The 20,939-nt window shown below is 46.5% G+C and overlaps 1 protein-coding gene across 1 annotated transcript in view; it reads left to right on the forward strand.

The window, feature by feature from the left end:
* The window catches only part of SLC24A3 (solute carrier family 24 member 3), a 500,344-nt gene extending 479,405 nt beyond the window's left edge, over nucleotides 1-20,939 (forward strand). The window contains exons 16-17 of the mRNA XM_044263528.1: nucleotides 15,514-15,579; nucleotides 18,978-20,939. Of these exons, the coding sequence (XP_044119463.1) occupies nucleotides 15,514-15,579; nucleotides 18,978-19,127 (216 nt within the window). The 3' untranslated portion in view covers nucleotides 19,128-20,939. The remainder of the gene's footprint in view (nucleotides 1-15,513; nucleotides 15,580-18,977) is intronic.

Below are 20,939 nucleotides of genomic sequence, written 5' to 3' on the forward strand. Positions count from 1 at the left end.
ACTGGTACTAGTTGTGGAGAGGTTGCTTGTCCCAGAAAAATCATGAGAAGGGACACTAGGACATGGATGGGGTCCCAGAAGCATCTGCCACAGGGATCTGTGGTTCTTAGAGTTTATTCAGGACAGTTTCAGAAATGATAAGCAGGAAAGGCCAAGATATAACCTCTGAGGATTCTGAGTGGGTGAAGAGAACTCTAGCATTTTCCCTGCGCCCTGGAGGGTGCAAGGAAGAGTCTAAAATTTACTGTTGGAATTCCAATTCTCAGTCTACACTGTCTACCAGTTCCCTGGCCTTTTATGATGTTGTGGTTTATAAGAAATACACGTTTGATCTTCATCCCTGTTTCTAGCACAGAGCTCCTAAAACTTCTGGAATTTTCCCAAAGATGAGAGCTATAAGATGTCTTCTGTTATGTTAATGAGGTGACTTTCCTATCCCACCTAAGGATGGGAGCTGGTGACCAGGAGAACCAACCATGTGATTAAAAGGTTGAAACTTCCAGTCCTACCCGACCACCAGGGAGAGGAGAGAGGCTAGAAGTTGAATCAGTTGCGAATAGCCAACAATTTAATCAATTCCCTATGCAGCGAAGCCTCTCTGCACACCCAGAAGGATGGGGTTCAGTGAGCTTCTGGGTTAGTGAACACGTGGAGATTTGGGGAGAGTGGTTTGCTTGGAGACAACATGGAGGCTTTGCTCCCTTTCCCCATACCTCACCCTGTGTATCTCCCCCATCTGGCTGCTCTTAAGTTACATCCTTTTATAACACACAGTCATCTAGTCAGTAAAATGTGTTCCTGAGTTCTATGAGCCTCTCTAACAAGCTAATCAAACCCAAGGGGCGGGGTTGGGGGGTGTCATTGGAATCTCCAATCTGTAGCTAGTCCATCAGAAGCACAGGTGATATCTGGACTTGTGATTGGCATCTGGGGGCAGGGAAGACAGTTTTGTAGGACTGAGTCCTTCCCCTGTGTGATCTGATGCTTTCACTGATAAATAGTGTCAGAATTGAGTGAAATTGTTGGGGCGCCTGCGTGGCTCAGGCAGTTAAGCGTCTGCCTTCAGCTTAGGTCATGATCCAGGAGTCCTGGGATGGAGTCCCACATCAAGCCCCACATTGAGTCCTGCACTGAGCTCCCTGCTCGACAGAGAGTCTGCTTCTTCCTCTGCCTCTCTCCCCGCTCATGCTCTCTCTCTCTCAAATAAATAAGTAAATAAATTATTTTTAAAAAGAAAAAGAATTGAGTTAAATTGTAGGATACCCATCTGGGATCATAGAAATGCTTGGATGTGTGGAGAAAACCCACACCCACACACAAATGGGAATTGGTGAGCAGAGCATCAACTGTCTCATCTTTACATGGGGAAAACAAAACCTACCCCCCCCCATCTCCAGAGTCGCCACTAGAATTCCACACTCTTGTGTTTGTGAGAGTCCTCTGGACGGAACAGGACACATGCATCAGCTGTCACCGAAACGCCTCTTCTCTCTAGGCGTATTCACTTTCTCACCTCATTTAATTTTTCTGGGAAGGAGATTCTTGTCCGGTGATATTTCACAACATCAAACCAAGGCTAGACACATCCATTTGGAGCCTACACCCACACAAATGTTCAAATTACCTAAATCTGAAAATGCAAAGCCACATGCAGCATGCATTCCAGATCATAAATAAACTAGCAAAAATCCAGGGGCTCCTTAGTTTTCCTATAAGAATTCCTCTGAATGTGGGGAGCTGACCTCAAACCCTAGGGAGATTTTAAACTATAATATGGGAAAGTCAGAATCTTTGAGGCTGGGGATTTTGGATCCCTTAACTGGGTAGGATTTAGGGAACTCTTTATGAACCCTGTGCACAAATAAACTAGGTTTGAATGGGCATCTATGTGTGCATCAAAATGAAAAAATATATGTGCATGATGGGCTCGATTTCTGTTGACTCGGCAACCAGCCAGCCTTCTGTTTTCTCTGCAGCAACTACCATGAGGGAATTAGAGGATGAATTCACATATTTTGAAGGCAAGAAATAAGAACAGTGTTCAGTGTCAGAGCAGTTGTGCCTTGAATGCTCTTGGGTGGGCATTGCCATGGAGATTTGCTGCATTTGCACTTCGTGGACCCTGCATCTGTGTCTCAGGAAGCAGGGAAACCATTGTTTAGAACAACACTATGCACAGCTAGAGCTCCAAGTCTTTTGCAAAGGTAGTCTAGAGATGAGAAGGGTTCGTGCTATTGCTGGCTTAGCACACCCCAAGAAACTAGTTTTTGAGGGGGTTGAGTTAAATTTGCAGCCCTTAGGGAAACTTACTGGGGTGATGGAAATGTTTTATAGCTTGTTGAGAGGTAGGTTACATGGGTACAAGCATTTGTCAAAACTTAGCCAATAAGAGAGATTTGAGCCTTTACTATATGCAAATTATACTTCATTTTTTGTTTAAAAGAAACAAAACTATTTTGGTGTCCTCCACTGTTTTGCTTAAAAAGATCAGCTTAAAGCCACCCCCATGTTGGTCTCCTCATCCAGCTCTGAAATCTTGCCCCATGCCACTCAGCCTTACTGCCTCCAACATGCACACGCACCCCATATGTGTACACACACACCCCACGTGTGTGCACACACGTGCATGTACTCACGCACGTGCACAAGCACACACACATGCTCAGCATCACCCACAGATGTTTATTTAAACTTAAGTACAGTATATGTAGACAAGTGGGGAGTTAGGTGCTGGGTGGAAGGAGGAAAAACTGAAGACCAAGCATCTGCCTCAAAGCAGTGGGACTGGCTGGAGAGGAGGGAAGGCTACACAGACAAGGTTGGGAAGTGATCTGCATCAGAAGTGGAGCTAGGGCCAGCGAGGGCTCAGTGAACTTGGAAGAGACAAAAGGACTGAGGGAGAGATGGGCAGAATAGAGCTGAGGTTGAGTAGGGGGTACGCAACCCATCTGACCTGACTGAGGTTCCAAAAGGGAGACAGCAGTGTGCTAAGGTGAGGAAGGTGAATCTCTCCTGTTTGGAGAGGCTCCTAGTGCCCAGCTAGAGAGACAGGATACTGGGATGTGAAAGAGCATGTTTGAGGTCCCAGCAGACCCCTCTGGCTGTCTTCATTATCTTCATTCCTGCTTCTCCTTTGGGTGACAAGGGCCTCTGTAGGTCTCTTATCGTTGTGTTTGTGAATTATAAAATCAATGCATGTTGATAGCCCCAAACTGGAAGCAAGCCAGATGTCCATAAATGGGAGAATAACTAGATGAGCTGTGATATATTTTTGCTGTTACAAAAAGAAATGAGCTATTGATGTAATGAAAAATACAAAGGAAATGAAGAAATACTTTAAAAATTCTGCTGAGTAAAAGAATCCTGATGTAAAAGAACACACATTATAGGGCTCCATTTATATGAACTTTCTTGGACAGGCTAAGCCTAGAAGCAGTGACTGATCTTGGGTGAGACTGATGAGGGAACAAGAGAACTTTCTGGGGAGGATGGAAGTGCTCTCTACTATGGTTACAGTTTAGGTTTAGGTTACACAGGTATATGCATTTCTCAGAAACTCAGAAACTACTGAGCAGTATAGTTATGATTTGTGAATTCCACCATATGGAAATTGCATCTAGAAACAAACGACCTGTGAACAATAATGGTTCTTTTTTTTTTTTTACTTTTTTTTTTCAATTTATTTATTTTCAGAAAAACAGTATTCATTATTTTTTCACCACACCCAGTGCTCCATGCAAGCTGTGCCCTCTATAATACCCACCACCTGGTACCCCAACCTCCCACCCCCCCGCCACTTCAAACCCCTCAGATTGTTTTTCAGAGTCCATAGTCTCTCATGGTTCATCTCCCCTTCCAATTTACCCAAAAGCACATACCCTCCCCAATGTCCATAACCCTACACCCCTTCTCCCAACCCCCTCCCCCCAGCAACCCACACTTTGTTTCGTGAGATTAAGAGTCACTTATGGTTTGTCTCCCTCCCTATCCCATCTTGTTTCATTGATTCTTCTCCTACCCACTTAAGCCCCCATGTTGTATCACCACTTCCTCATATCAGGGAGATCATATGATAGTTGTCTTTCTCCGCTTGACTTATTTCGCTAAGCATGATACGCTCTAGTTCCATCCATGTTGTCGCAAATGGCAAGATTTCGTTTCTTTTGATGGCTGCATAGTATTCCATTGTGTATATATACCACATCTTCTTGATCCATTCATCTATTGATGGACATCTAGGTTCTTTCCATAGTTTGGCTATTGTGGACATTGCTGCTATAAACATTCGGGTGCACGTGCCCCTTTGGATCACTACGTTTGTATCTTTAGGGTAAATTCCCAGTAGTGCAATTGCTGGGTCATAGGGCAGTTCTATTTTCAACATTTTGAGGAACTTCCATGCTGTTTTCCAGAGTGGTTGCACCAGCTTGCATTCCCACCAACAGTGTAGGAGGGTTCCCCTTTCTCCGCATCCTCGCCAGCATCTGTCATTTCCTGACTTGTTGATTTTAGCCATTCTGACTGGTGTGAGGTGATATCTCATTGTGGTTTTGATTTGTATTTCCCTGATGCCAAGTGATATGGAGCACTTTTTCATGTGTCTGTTGGCCATCTGGATGTCTTCTTTGCAGAAACATCTGTTCATGTCCTCTGCCCATTTCTTGATTGGATTATTTGTTCTTTGGGTGTTGAGTTTGCTAAGTTCTTTATAGATTTTGGACACTAGTCCTTTATCTGATATGTCGTTTGCAAATATCTTCTCCCATTCTGTCAGTTGTCTTTTGGTTTTGTTAACTGTTTCCTTTGCTGTGCAAAAGCTTTTGATTTTGATGAAATCCCAAAAGTTCATTTTTGCCTTTGCTTCCCTTGCCTTTGGCGATGTTCCTAGGAAGATGTTGCTGCGGCTGAGGTCGAAGAGGTTGCTGCCTGTGTTCTCCTCAAGGATTTTGATGGATTCCTTTCTCACATTGAGGTCCTTAATCCATTTTGAATCTATTTTTGTGTGTGGTGTAAGGAAATGGTCCAATTTCATTTTTCTGCACGTGGCTGTCCAATTTTCCCAACACCATTTATTGAAGAGGCTGTCTTTTTTCCATTGGACATTCTTTCCTGCTTTGTCGAAGATTAGTTGACCATAGAGTTGAGGGTCTATTTCTGGGCTCTAATTCTGTTTCATTGATCTATGTGTCTGTTTTTGTGCCAGTACCATGCTGTCTTGATGATGACAGCTTTGTAATAGAGCTTGATGTCCGGAATTGTTATGCCACCAACTTTGGCTTTGTTTTTCAATATCCCTTTGGCTATTCGAGGTCTTTTCTGGTTCCATATAAATTTTAAAATTATTTGTTCCATTTCTTTGAAAAAGATGGATGGTACTTTGATAGGAATTGCATTAAATGTGTAGATTGCTTTAGGTAGCATAGACATTTTCACAATATTTATTCTTCCAATCCAGGAGCATGGAACATTTTTCCATTTCTTTGTGTCTTCCTCAATTTCTTTCATGAGTACTTTATAGTTTTCTGAGTATAGATTCTGTGCCTCTTTGGTTAGGTTTATTCCTAGGTATCTTATGGTTTGGGGTGCAATTGTAAATGGGATTGACTCCTTAATTTCTCTTTCTTCTGTCTTGTTTTTGGTGTAGAGAAATGCAACTGATTTCTGTGCATTGATCTTATATCCTGACACTTTACTGAATTCCTGTATAAGTTCTAGCAGTTTTGGAGTGGAGTCTTTTGGGTTTTCCACATAGAGTATCATATCTTCTGCGAAGAGTGATAATTTGACTTCTTCTTTGCCGATTTGGATGCCTTTAATTTCCTTTTGTTGTCTGATTGCTGAGGCTAGGACTTCTAGTACTATGTTGAATAGCAGTGGTGATAATGGACATCCCTGCCGTGTTCCTGACCTTAGTGGAAAAGCTTTCAGTTTTTCTCCATTGAGAATGATATTTGCAGTGGGTTTTTCATAGATGGCTTTGATGATATTGAGGTATGTGCCCTCTATCCCTACACTTTGAAGGGTTTTGATCAGGAAGGGATGCTGTACTTTGTCAAATGCTTTTTCAGCATCTATTGAGAGTATCATATGGTTCTTGTTCTTTCTTTTATTGATGTGTTGTATCACATTGACTGATTAGCGGATGTTGAACCAATCTTGCAGCCCTGGGATAAATCCCACTTGGTCGTGGTGAATAATCCTTTTAATGTACTGTTGAATCCTATTGGCTAGTATTTTGGTGAGAATTTTTGCATCTGTGTTCATCAAGGATATTGGTCTATAGCTCTCTTTTTTGATGGGATCCTTGTCTGGTTTTGGGATCAAGGTGATGCTGGCCTCATAAAATGAGTTTGGAAGTTTTCCTTCCGTTTCTATTTTTTGGAACAGTTTCAGGAGAATAGGAATTAGTTCTTCTTTAAATGTTTGGTAGAATTCCCCCGGGAAGCCATCTGGCCCTGGGCTTTTGTTTGTTTGGAGATTTTTAATGACTGTTTCAATCTCCTTACTGGTTATGGGTCTGTTCAGGCTTTCTATTTCTTCCTGGTTCAATTTGGGTAGCTTATATGTTTCTAGGAATGCATCCATTTCTTCCAGATTGTCAAATTTGTTGGCGTAGAGTTGCTCATAGTATGTTCTTATAATAGTTTGTATTTCTTTGGTGTTAGTTGTGATCTCTCCTCTTTCATTCATGATTTTATTTATTTGGGTCCTTTCTCTTTTCTTTTTGATTAGTCTGGCCAAGGGTTTATCAATTTTATTAATTCTTTCAAAGAACCAGCTCCTAGTTTTGTTGATTTGTTCTATTGTTTTTTTGGTTTCTATTTCATTGATTTCTGCTCTGATCTTTATGATTTCTCTTCTCCTGCTGGGCTTAGGGTTTCTTTCTTGTTCTTTCTCCAGCTCCTTTAGGTGTAGGGTTAGGTTGTGTACCTGAGACCTTTCTTGTTTCTTGAGAAAGGCTTGTACCGCTATATATTTTCCTCTCAGGACTGCCTTTGTTGTGTCCCACAGATTTTGAACCGTTGTGTTTTCATTATCATTTGTTTCCATGATTTTTTTCAATTCTTCTTTAATTTCCCGGTTGACCCATTCATTCTTTAGAAGGATGCTGTTTAGTCTCCATGTATTTGGGTTCTTTCCAAACTTCCTCTTGTGGTTGAGTTCTAGCTTCAGAGCATTGTGGTCTGAAAATATGCAGGGAATGATCCCAATCTTTTGAGACCGGTTGAGTCCTGATTTAGGACCGAGGATGTGATCTATTCTGGAGAATGTTCCATGTGCACTAGAGAAGAATGTGTATTCTGTTGCTTTGGGATGAAATGTTCTGAATATATCTGTGATGTCCATCTCATCCAGTGTATCATTTAAGGCCTTTATTTCCCTGTTGATCTTTTGCTTGGATGATCTGTCCATTTCAGTGAGGGGAGTGTTAAAGTCCCCTACTATTATTGTATTATTGTTGATGTGTTTCTTTGATTTTGTTATTAATTGGTTTATATAGTTTGCTGCGCCCACGTTGGGGGCATAGATATTTAAAATTGTTAGATCTTCTTGTTGGACAGACCCTTTGAGTATGATATAGTGTCCTTCCTCATCTCTTATTATAGTCTTTGGCTTAAAATCTAATTGATCTGATATAAGGATTGCCACTCCTGCTTTTTTCTGATGTCCATTAGCATGGTAAATTCTTTTCCACCCCCTCACTTTAAGTCTGGAGGTGTCTTCGGGTTTAAAATGAGTTTCTTGGAGGCAACATATAGATGGGTTTTGTTTTTTTATCCATTCTGATACCCTGTGTCTTTTAATTGGGGCATTTAGCCCATTAACATTCAGGGTAACTATTGAGAGATATGATTTTAGTGCCATTGTATTGCCTGTAAGGTGACTGTTACTGTATATTGTTTCTGTTCCTTTCTGATCTACCACTTGTAGGCTCTCTCTTTGCTTAGAGGACCCCTTTCAGTATTTCCTGTAGAGCTGGTTTGGTGTTTGCAAATTCTTTCAGTGTTTGTTTGTCCTGGAAGCTTTTAATCTCTCCTTCTATTTTCAATGATAGCCTAGCTGGATATAGTATTCTTGGCTGCATGTTTTTCTCGTTTAGTGCTCTGAAAATGTCATGCCAGCTCTTTCTGGCCTGCCAGGTCTCTGTGGATAAATCAGCTGCCAATCTAATACTTTTACCATTGTATGTTACAGACTTCTTTTCCCGGGCTGCTTTCAGGATTTTCTCTTTGTCACTAAGACTTGTAAATTTTACTATTAGGTGACGGGGTGTGGGCCTATTCTTATTGATTTTGAGGGGCGTTCTCTGAACCTCCTGAATTTTGATGCTCGTTCCCTTTGCCCTATTGGGGAAATTCTCCCCAATAATTCTCTCCAGTATACCTTCTGCTCCCCTCTCTCTTTCTTCTTCTTCTGGAATCCCAATTATTCTAATGTTGTTTCGTCTTATGGTGTCACTTATCTCTCGAATTCTCCCCTCATGGTCCAGTAGCTGTTTGTCCCTCTTTTGCTCGGCTTCTTTATTCTCTGTCATTTGGTCTTCTATATCGCTAATTCTTTCTTCTGCCTCATTTATCCTAGCAGTGAGAGCCTCCATTTTTGATTGAACTTCATTAATAGCTTTTTTGATTTCAACTTGGTTAGATTTTAGTTCTTTTATTTCTCCAGAAAGGGCTTTTATATCTCTGGAGAGGGTTTCTCTAATATCTTCCATGCCTTTTTCAAGCCCGGCTATAACCTTTAGAATTGTCATTTTGAACTCTATATCTGACATATTACCAATGTCTGTATTGATTAGGTCCCTAGCCTTCGGTACTGCCTCTTGTCCTTTTTTTTGTTGTGAATTTTTCCGCCTTGTCATTTTGTCCAGCTAAGAGTATATGAAGGAACAAGTAAAATACTACAAGGGTGGCAACAATCCCAGGAAAATATGCTTTAACCAAATCAGAAGAGATCCCAAATCGTGAGGGGGGATTTCTCCCCCCTCACGATTGGGTGAGGGATCTCCTCTGATTGGGATCTCCTTTGATTGGGATCTCCCAATCTCTTCTGATTGGGATCTCTTCTGATTTGGGGATAAAAAGAGGTTCAAAAAGAAAGAAAGAAAAAAAAGAATTAAAAAAAAAGAAAATGAATAAAGAAAAGTATAAAAAAGAAAAATATATATATATTAGATAATCTAGTTAAAAACGTTAAAAAAGAAAAGGGTAAAAGTTATAAAAAATTTTAGCAGAAGAAGAGAAAAAAAAATGAAAAAGAAAAAAATTAAATTAACTGCAAGACTAAAAAATCACAGGCAGAAAGCCATGAGTTCCGTGGTTTGTTTTCTCCTCCTCTGGAATTCTGCTGCTCTCTCCTTGGTATTGAAACTGCACTCCTTGGTAGGTGAACTTGGTCTTGCCTGGATTTCTTGTTGATCTTCTGGGGGAGGGGCCTGGTGTAGTGATTCTCAAGCGTCTTTGCCCCAGGCGGAATTACACCGCCCTTACCAGGGGCCGGACTGAGTGATCTGCTCGGCTTTGCTTTCAGGAGCTTTTGTTCCCTGAGCGCTTTCCGTAGAGTTCCGGAGGATGGGAATACAAATGGCGGCCTCCTGGTCTCCAGCCCGGAGGAGCCGAGAGCCCGGGCCCCGCTTCCCTGTGCGCCCTCAGCGAACAGCTCCTAGGAACTCGCGTCTGCCTAACCTCCGGCCGCGCTCCGAGCTCACCGAGCTTGCGACCGGTTCAAGGCAACTCCAAGCTGCGAGCTTACTGTCGGCTCTGTCTCTGCAGCCGGCTTTCCCGTTCCGCAAGCTCTGCGACACTCAGACACCCCCGATCCTTCTGTGACCCCGCGGGACCTGAGGTCACACTGACCCCGCGTGGGCTTCGCCCCGGTTTAGCCTCTGGAGCGATGTCCCTCAGCGGAACAGACTTTTAAAAGTCCTGATTTTGTGCTCCGTTGCTCCGCCGCTTGCCGGGAGCCGGCCCCTCCCCCCGGGGCCTATCTTCCCGTCGCTTTGGATTCACTTCTCCGCCAGTCCTACCTTTCAGAAAGTGGTTGTTTTTCTGTTTCTAGAATTGCTGTTCTTCTTCTCTTCGATCTGCCGATGGATTTGCAGGTGTTTGCAATCTTTAGATAAGCTCTCTAGCTGATCTCCTGCTAGCTGAGGTAGTCTCATGCTGCTACTTCTCCGCCATCTTGACTCCTCCCCCGTGAACTATAATGGTTTAAAAAAATGGTGTAATTCTTTCAACTTTTCTGAATGTCTGAAAACTTTCATAATAAAATGGTAGGTGAAAAAAGGCTACATGCATTAATAAAAAAATAAAGTGGGGAAAGGGGACAGGGAATGTTGGATAGGATTGTATTGCTTCTGGAATACTATCTGGAAATGGCAGCTGGGGTTGCCCTGCTCCCAGCCTCTCTGTGAAAAGTCCACCCTGCTCCATTTCACTTCTGCAAAGGAAATGGATTCATCATCTCTTCATTGGTTACATACAGAAGCATGTGCTCTGTGCTCAGCCTTGTGCAAGGCAGAGGATAAAGTTAGACATGGTCCCCACCCTTACTGTGTTTGTCATCTACTAAGGCTTTGAAGAGGGGACTCGTAGGTGGTGAGTTTATAAAAGAAGCAGTCAGAGGTACCAGAGAAGGGATTAGGCAGCTCATGGGTTGAGTGGAGAATAATGGCCCAGACACACTGAGAAATCACTATACACTGGGTCCTTTTCAAGCTTTTTAACATGGATTAATTCAGTGAGTCCTCACAACCACCTCATGAGGTAGAAATTGTATTATCCCCATTTTACTTCTCAGAAAACTGAGACATGGGAAGTTAAGTCACTTTTCCATGATGATACAGAAAGTGGGTGACCGAACAAGGATTCAGAAGGGGTTTGGTAAACTGGATCAGGAGCCCATGCCCCAAACTAGGGATCAACAGACATTCTGGAAAGGGCAAGAGGGGAAATATTTTAAGCTTCATGGGCCTTATGGTCTCTATGGAATTTCTCGACTCTACCACTGCAGAAGTAGACAATATGCAAATGAACGAGCTGAGCTCCAATAAGTTTCATCTACAAAATCAGGCAGTGGGCCAGACTCAGCCCATGGCCCATAGCTGGCCACCTCTTGCCCCAAACCATCCGTAGTCTCCAGTGATTGGGAGATGTTCAAGTTGGACCCAGAGGCAACTGAAGGAACCCTAATTCCTGACTGCTGTGTCTGTGTGGAGATGAGGGTTCAGATAGCAAGAACTCAATACAGGCTTTGAGAGCCCAGGTCTGTAATGAATGAAAATACAAAAATTACCTCTAGATGCATGTGGCAATCTGTTACCAAAGGATGACTGCAGAGAAAAAGGTGAAAATATGAAATATACTAAAAAATCCCACCAAGTCAGTTGTCTTTAGTCTTTGGAGCCAGATTTAGAATTTTAGAAGCACCACTCTTTGAGATTTTATGTCAATGGAGGAAGAATAAAGTTCCAAAGCTCTAGCTGAACATGATTGATTTTGAAAAGATAGAAGGCTTGGCCAAAGAGAAGGTTCCTGCTTAGAGCCTAGCTCTCAATGGCTCTTGGTTTCCAAAGGGCAGGAAATCACTTTACTCAATTCTTCTTGCTGACAAGGATTCAACCCTAGAGCTCAAAGGGTGAGCTGGGCTGTGAATACATTGGCCCCATGCTTAGCAGAATCCATGCATTGTTGACAGTTAAGAGCTCAAAAGGGTTTCTGAGTGTGTGCTGACATCTTCAGGGTTAGCCCAAGGCCTGCATGACAGAGACAGCCCCTGTAGGCTCTTCTTCATTCTGCATAGGAGCTGCCATCTTGCTCTGAGGAGCCCTGCCCCTGCCCTCCATCTCTGGCCAGGTACATGTGGGATTATCATAGGTTCAGTATGGACAGAATACTTTTTCAGTATTCATGCTATACTCCTAGATATTAGCCTTCCTATCCCTACACAGCTGGTGAAAGGAGGAAATCTTTCTATAGGCAAATCAAAGGTTTGCAGGAAGATAAGCTACCAGCTGGACAGGGATGGATCCAATACTTCGTGGTTTTTTTGTTTGTTTTTTTTTAAAGATTTTATTTATTATTTGACAGACAGAGACCACAAGTAGGCAGAGAGGCAGGCAGAGAGAGAGAGAGAGGAGGAATCCAGCTCCCTGCTGAGCAGAGAGCCTGATGCGGGGCTCGATCCCAGGACCCTGGGATCATGACTTGAGCCGAAGGCAGAGGCTTAACCCACTGAGCCACCCAGGTTCCCAGATCCTTTGTTTTTTTTACATGAACTTACCCAGGTTAACCCATTGCTTTAGTATCACAGAGATATGATTTGAGTCCTTTGCCCTTCCGAAGGCATTTGGTGGCTAGGAATAGTTTCCAGTTGGGGTTCAGTCAATGGTTGGCTCACGCGGATTATGCCAGCAGGAGAGAGGGACTGGTGCACTCCCTCTGGGACAGAACATTGCATAAGAAGATATGGTGTTAGGGTCCGTGATCAAAGGAACGAGACTGATACAAAGCGAAGGTCAAGCAAAACTTTATTTCGCGCCAAGCATCAGGAATCAAACGACCGGTCAGAGCTACCTCTTACGAAAAGGCGGTGATGATGATCCCAACAAGGTCACTTCCAAGAAGGCCACTCGGATGAGGCCACTCTAGATGACGCTGCTCCGCAGATGAGGCCGCTCCATGATTGGAGCCGCTCCCAAGAAGAGGCCACTCCCAAGACAAGGCCACTGCTCAATGAAGTTGCTCCCCAGACAAGGCCGCTCCCAAGAAGAGGCCATTCTGGACAAGACCGCTTCCCGGACGAGGCCACTCCCAACAACGAAGAAGCAATGATGACAGCAACAATGACAAGGAGGACAACCCGGATGACACAGACTCTGCTCCCCACGATGCTACTCTGACAAGGCTTCCACCCGGAGGAAGCCACCACTGCGGACAAGGCCACTTGTGGTTCAGGGTGGCGAGGCATTTTGCGGCGAGGCTGCTGGCGTCTAGGGGCCGTTGGCATCTCAGGGCTGCTTGCACCTTGGGACCGCTGGCGTCTAGGGGCTGTAGGCGTTGGGACCTGGGACCGCTGGACCGCTGGCGTCCACCGCTGGACCACTGGCGTCCAGGGGCTGTAGGCGTTGGGACCGCTGACCGCTGGACCGCTGGTGTCTCGGCAGCTCGGGGCTGCTGAAGGCAGGGCCGCTGGAGGCTGCAGGCGGCGGCTCGGCCGCAAAGGCTGGAAGCTGCGGGTGGCGGCTGGGGGCTGCCGGAGGCTGGACCGCTGGAGGCTGGGCCTCCGGCGGTCGCTGGAAGCTGCAGGCCACGGCTCCAGCCGCCGGAGGCGGGCCCGCCGGGGGTGGGCCTCAGGTGGCTCGAAGCTGCGGGCAGCGGCTCCAGGCCGCTGGAGGCTGGACCGCCAGAGGTGATTATAGCTCTTACAAGAGCTGTTACAGCTCTTCTATTCACCGTTGACTCCCCTGCTCTCCGCCGACTCCACCACTCTCCCCAGATTCCACCGCTCTCCGCCGACTCTCCTGCAGCAGCCCCCTGACACCCTGGCAGAGAAACCTTTATGGGGGTGGTTGAGCCCCGCCCCTACACAGGCAGCCAATTGAATTCCAATTTCCCCAGTGGATATACATACGCCTCACTGATTGGATGTCTCCACTCAGTCTGCCCCACCCTTACATTCAGGGTCCACAAGCAAGTTCCTCTGGGAGGGGCAGACCCTTACAATGGTATGCCCCTGGATCCCCACACAAAGGTTTTGACTGTTAAGAGCATGGAGTTTCCTGTCACCAAAAGGTAAAGTGAACACACCCACCTACAGAGACACCCCCATGTTCCCATACCTACACCCCAGGGGTGAACTGGTAAAAGGGTGCCAAGAGGCACCTTGAACCTTGTCAGAAGGGTCCCAAACCACTTTTAGTAATAGTCACCACTCAGTTCTCTAATAAAATGATCAACCTGCCTTGCTTTTCCTTCCTGTAGGTACAGGTGAGCCTTTGATTCCCAGTAGAACAGTGTATGTTGGTCGGGGCTTTGTGGTCCCCAAGCCTCTATGCAGATAAGATTTTCCAAGAGAACTGGTGAAAATGAATGTCAAATTTCTAGCCCCCAAACCTGTGGAGATCAGAAGTGGATTTAGCCTCAGTATCGGCTCAAAGTCAGTGGTTCTTAAACTTTCTCATACATCAGAACCATCTGGAGGGCCCCATCCCAAAGTTTCTGATTCAGGAAGTCTGGGTGGGGACTGAGATTCTGCATTTTTTTTTTAAGATTTTATTTATTTATTTGTCAGAGAGAGAAAGGGAGAGAGAGCAAGCGAGCACAGGCAAACAGAGTGGCAGGCAGAGGCAGAGGGAGAAGCAGGCTCCCCGCCAAGCAAGAAGCCCGATGTGGGACTCGATCCCAGGATGTTGGGATCATGACCCGAGCCAAAGGCAGCCGCTTAACCAACGGAGCCACCCAGACATCCTGAGATCCTACATTTCTAATAAACCCCCAAATGATGCTCGTCCAGGGAGGATGCTTCGAGCATGGCTACTCTCAGGCATACTTCCTATTTCAGGGTAGCCAACCTCATGACCTTTGACCTAGGTCAAGGCAGAAGGAACATCTTCTCTACACTATGAAAGAAACTTTGTAATCTTTTTTGGCCAGGTGGCCTCTAAATATTCTCTACCTGCCCTACCCAATACCTCAGCCACTAATCACATGTGGCTCTTAAAATGTAAATCTGAATTAATTGAAGATAAGATTAAAATTTTTGTTCAGCTGGACAAGCCACATGTGCCTAATGGCTGCCATATGGGACAACACAGATACAGGACATTTTCATCATGACAGAAATTTCTGCTGGACAGTGCTATCTTATAAGAATTCCAAAAATTGTTTCTCTCTTTCTCCTCAGTGTTTGGCAGTTCACTCCACTATCTTACCCTGAAAGACAAACAAAACAAAATCCTTTTACGAATACCAGGAATGGAATGTTAACTCTTTCCTCTTCTTTGCTTGCTGACAAGAGCAAGACTCACCCATCTCTTCCCATCCAGTCTGTGGGCAGTTCACAGACAATTGAATGCAAAAGAGATAACAAGTTTAGTAATACTTTTCAAAATATTGCTCCCATCCCTCAGTGTCACGAGATTTACCCTAAAAGTTGTATGTCAAGAAAGTGCGTGCACCCTGGAGGTCAGGTCCACAGCGAAGTGTTGTGGGCACCAAGAATCAGGCTGCACACCACAGAGAATTCAGGTGGCCATGGAGCACCCCAGCGGGCCCTATCTCTGGAGGGTAGGATGGGATTGGACTGAGAGGGGACAAGACAAGGGCGCCCCTGGCTGTCCTAGGAAAGTGCACACCCCTGCTCCCAGCAGAGTGGCAGAGCATGGCTGTCCAAGCTCCCTTTTGTTTGTCGTCCTAAAGGAGAGATTTGGACTGATCGCCACTCAGAGTCGCTTCAGCCCCTGCACTGAGAAGATGCCTTTTTAGAAGCCTAACTGCACATCCTTTCTTACAGATACGGCTGAACAGCAGAGGACTGATCTACTCCGTGGGCTTACTCCTGGCCTCCGTCTTTGTCACGGTAGGCTACAGCTCCTTCCCCTCTCGAGTTCCTGTGACTCCTCTCCCCCCAACCCCCAGCCCCGCCTTTGGGTTCTTTGGCTACAGAGTTTGTTTGGACACCAGATGGGCTTGGCCTCCAGGATGAGGACAATTGGCCTACAGATGTCCCATCTCCTTCATGGCTGTTTTCTTTAGAAGTGGATCCTAGCAACTCACTAGAAAGCCTTCCCTCTGTATGAGAGGAGCCAGCCCTCCTCTGAGAAGCATGGCCCTGCCTCATGTCAAGCCATTTTTATCAAAAGGAGAGATCCCACTTTTTCTGCACGATTAGTCAAGAGAAGGGTAGATTCCAATTAATTATCTGTTCCAGGTTAGTAAGCATCTCCATAAATCTATGGATTTGACCAACACTCAGAGACTAAGAATACAGTGTTTTACTGAAGTGTACTTTGATGCCATTCTGCTGTCTTGGCCATTATATCTATTTGTATAATTTGATATTCCAACTCAGCTGACATGTTTTGGTGGAAATCGATTTGCACCAACACATGGACTGGTCCACATGAAGTATCCGTTAACATACAAGTAGGCAGTTGAATTTTCACATTAGAAAACATTGAGATGCAGTGTGTTTCTTCCTGAAATTTTCAAGGAAACAGTCATTGAATTATACTAGCATGTGAACGTCCATATGCTAGAGAACAGGAACTCAGAAGAGCAGGCAGGAAGCTGGAGGTCATTGACAGGATCATGCTGTGAGTCAAATGTCAAAGATTCACTAAGGCAAACACAGCCTTACACAAAAGTGGGAATCTATGCAATTCTTTGTTCTGTAGCTTAGGAGTTTCTTTGGGTCTCATGTGACCTAGGCTTATGATACCTGTCATAGCCACACATTATGCTCATTGCTTTGCATACATTTTCCCATTTGGACCTCACCACATGCCCATCAAGTAGCCGCTCGACCAGCCCCATTATACAGATGAACATCTGAGACCGCTAGAGGAATTGACACCAAATGAATGAAGGGGCAAGCCATCTGACATCAGAGCGCATGCTTACAGCTACACTTGTACAACCTGTAGGAGATGAGTCTAGCCTCCACCTGGGATGTTGAAATGGGGTTGCTAGAAGATGGAAGAGAAGTAGGTTTGTCAGCAGTGGGGGAAGAGCAATTTCAAACATCTTGAGCTTTCAGTGCCTGTTCGACACCCAAGGGAGAGGTCAAAAAAGCCACCGGAAAGATGAGTCTGAGTTCAGGAGAAACGTTCAAGCTGGAGGCCCCAGAACGTGGATGGTATTTAAAGACGTGCAATTAGATGCAGGCAGCAAGGGGGTGAGCAAGGACAGAAAATAGAAGAGGCCCAACATCTGAGTCTTGGTGCCCTCCGGAGGTCAGGATGATGATAATAAAACACCAAAAGAAACAGAATAGCAGTTAGAGAGGTAGGAGGAAAACCAGGGGAGTCTGGCATCTGGAAGCCAAGTGGAGAAGGTATTTCAGGGTGGAGGGAGTGATCGGCTCTCTCAGGGAGATGAGCCCTGAGCACTGGCCACTCAATTAGCGATATGACATTATTGGTGTTCTTGGTGAAAGGGTGGTTTTGTGGGGCAATGAGACAGAAGGTTAAGTAGAACGAGTTAATGGAGAATGGAAGGAGAGAAATTGGACAAAGTGGTATTTACCACTCTTTCAAGTCATCCTGCTATAAAGAAAGGAGAGAAATATCTATTCAGAAAAAAATGTAGCTGTTTTTTTAAGAGGAGAGAAATAGCAGGATTCTTTTATCCCAGTTGGAGTAATCCAGAGGTGGCGTGGGGAGGCGGATATGAAAAAGGGGCAGTTGCTGGGGCCATGTCTTGAGTGGTAAGGGAGGTGGGCTTGTGTACACATGTGGAGGAGTGCACTGTGGACAGAGCCATGGGCATTGGGTCCTCACTAGCAAGAGAGAAGGCGAGCAAGTGGGTCTGGTGGTGGGAGCTCTGTGGATGGGAACATGGTCATGTGCTGAGAGTGAAGGGGGAAGAAGGGGTTAAGGGGGGTCTGAGAAGAGAGGAAAGGCTGGAAACAACCATCCAAGAAAAGGAGAGAGTGCGCACTTAGAGAAATGTGGGAGGATTGCCATTAATGGCCCGCTTGAGATTTGTGGGCTTGAATTTAAAGGGAGACCCTTCGGCATGGCCAGGCATTTTCCTCCAGTTTGGGTCAGCAGCACAGAAGGAATGTGGAGTTCCTGGAAGCTGGGCTCAAACCCAAGGCTGAGACTTCACCGACATCACCAGAGAGGCCAATGAATGGTAGTAGATGCCCAGGGATGGTTCTAGAAATTGTTGGTGGGATTTCGGCAGGGTAAGGTGGGACATGGGTGGGTCCGGGGGATGGCATGTGGTGGAATGGTGGTGGTAGCAATGAGTTCTGGGTCCTTGCAGGTCTGTAGAGTTTCAGGAGGGAGGCTCCCAGACGGACTAAGCTGGAAAGAGGAGATGGCAGTCAGAGAGCAGGATGAAGAACACTGAGAGGATAGAGTCATTTCTGTTCTTATTCATCGCCGGCTCTCAGCTGCAGAAGTGGCCAGCAGAACCTGTCCAGTGGCCTGTGCCTGCACCTGCACTGACAGCAGGCATTGGCTGTGGGTGTGGAGCCCATGACATGGGGCTAGTGCAACTGGGCAACTTAGTTTTTAATATTACATATGTCCAGATTTGGGTGGACACATGAGACTAGCGCAGTGCAGGTGCAGGGTTGGAGATGGGGTGGAGGACAGGTGTTGGGAAAATCCTCTCCATGGACGATGAAATTGTGGGGAAGGACGTTCGGGTGCTGTAAATGGGAGTGACAGACAGTGGGACTCAGGGATCTGAGGAAAGGGGAGGGCAAGAGGTCGGGTGTGCAGTGCATACTGTAGCCAGATGAGATGGAGTGTGACTGTTAGAAGGCTTTAGATTCCAAGCTGGGTGTTTTGGGGAAAGCAGCAGTGAGGAGCAAGGGGTACAACTACCTTGCCTCCAGGCATAGGAATGGAAGAGATAGTGGCCACCACCTGCCAGGAGACGCGTCCTCAGGAAGAACCAGGAGCTGCTTGGGGACAAGAGGCTGAAGAGAGAACAGGGGCTGTGGGCACAGAGCAGTGCTGGGTTGAAGTTCAGGGTTAGTGTGGTGGCCACAGTGCTTGTGTCGGTTGGTCCCATTGTTATGACTTTTTATAAAGTTGTTTTCAAGTTCTGATTTCCCCTCTTGATTTTGGTGTTCCGATCTTCCAAAACGTGAGCGATGAGCTTGCAGGGTGCTCGCAGACAACCAGTGCCCCGCGAGGTTCGCCACTGGCCGGCCCCTCTCCCACCTCCACCCCCCTCTTCCGCCCCTCCCCTCCCGGTGCCGCCTCTTCCGGCGCCCTCTGACCCGGCTGTGTGTTGCAGGTGTTTGGCGTTCACCTGAACAAGTGGCAGCTGGACAAGAAGCTCGGGTGCGGGTGCCTTTTCCTGTACGGCGTATTCCTGTGCTTCTCCATCATGACGGAGTTCAACGTGTTCACGTTTGTGAACTTGCCCATGTGCGGCGACCACTGACCCGCCCCGCCCGGCCGCCCACCGAGCCTTGGGCCTCCTTTTCTGTGCAATACAAGATCCAGCCACACCCCGAGTCACGCGGGCCGCCCCCGTCCCCGGGGCCGGGGCCTCTGGCTCTCCCGCGCTGGTCACAGGCCTCCGCTCCTGCCTCGGTGGCCCAGGCTGTCCCCGCCCCTCCCTACTCCCCACCCTCCTCCCTGGGTTCCTCCGGCCCACCCCTTCCCGTCTCCTCCGTGTGAAGACTCTGACATCCGCGTGAATTTTCAAGCTCCATTTTTGAACAGTGACTGAGATTCTAGGGGAAAAACAAAAAACAATACAAAACAAAACTGGCTGCTAACTGGCCCAAGCCAGGCAAAACTTACTATACTCCCTCCTCCTTTTTTAAGTTATTGGATGGAAGACAAACCTAATTTATGACCTGAGACTGTCAAAGGAATAGAGAGGAGAGGGTCTATCAATGCTAGGGAGTGTCTGGGATTTCGTTATGTTTCGAGGTGACGGCTAGGTGACTGGGTTTGGGGAGGTTGTTCCACTTGGGGAGGGGGGCTTCCCCCTTTTCTTCCTTTTCTTCCAGAGACGGAGAGCTTCTCTTGCCTCTTCTTTCGCGGGGCTCTGGATTAGCAGAGCCACAGGCCGTCCCTGCCGTGTGGTCTGGGATCGCATCCCAGGCGCGGTAGACTAGGCTCGGAGGTAGCGCTTAGGAGACGCCCATGTGGGCGGGGCCACCGGGGACAGACGCGTGACGTTTCACAGCGGAGGTCGCCTCCCGGAAGTCCCATAGGCGTTACCCAGGGGGCACGAGGCTTTCGAGGAAGAAGACCGCTTCCCACGTAGGCATTAGGACCATCTTTTTCTCACTAGGTACCTTCTAGTCTCTCAAGCAATAGTTCTAGCCTGCCTGAGGCCTTGGACGAGGGGCCCCGGCTCCATTCCCCGACTGTGACAGGGCCAGGCAGTCAGCGCCAGAAGCTTCCCAGCCCGTTGAGTCCCGGAGAGGCGCGCTCGTCGCTTGGTGTTTGTGGGGTGACAGGGAGTGACCCAGAGGCCACCACTGCTTTTCGTGCAGAAGTTACAGACACTGGTTTCTTGGAAAATGGAGAGAAGCACACTTTGCACAGACGTCGTCAATAAAGTCCCGATTTGCCACTCGGTATTGAGTACACTGGACCCTGACGGCTGGCTCTTGGGCCATCGTCCTTCCTCCTGGGACGCCTCCACCAAGCTGGCCCAGCTCCGCCCCTCCCATCCTGGAGGGTTGGCCCGGGAAGGAGAAAACAGAGAACTGACGGACACCTTCGGAACCACAGAATGTGTTCAATGCAGACTTGCTCAAGGGCCTAAGTTATTGTGAACGTTGTTGCCAATCACTGCTCAACAGCCCTGCTAGATTTTGTATGATGCTGAATTATTATGCAGACTAATTCCACCGAGTTGATACCCACCCATGCTTGTTACACTTGTATTTATTGAAACTGTGGATTCTTGCCCGTGCTGCCCCCTGTATTTACTTTAGGCACTGATCACTTATCATTCATTCAGTATGGTTTTCCGCCCCCGTCCCTTGTACACATTCTGGTATGAATTGTAAAAATAACCTGCTACACATTGGTTGAATGTTTTCTGTCAGTGGTGCAAACCGAGGCCAGCGCTAGCCAATGGGGCACCTGCCCGAAGGAGGAACGGGAGAGGAAATCACCAATCTGGGCTCTCAGAGCTAAGACACACATTGATTCTGTTGCACATTTTGCACTGGTTTATGGAGATTGTTTTCTTGGACGGATCATGTAAAATAAACTTCTCTGTTCTGTA

The sequence above is a fragment of the Neovison vison genome, chromosome 8 (genome assembly GCF_020171115.1).
Source record: "Neovison vison isolate M4711 chromosome 8, ASM_NN_V1, whole genome shotgun sequence".
Lineage (NCBI taxonomy): Eukaryota > Metazoa > Chordata > Mammalia > Carnivora > Mustelidae > Neogale > Neogale vison.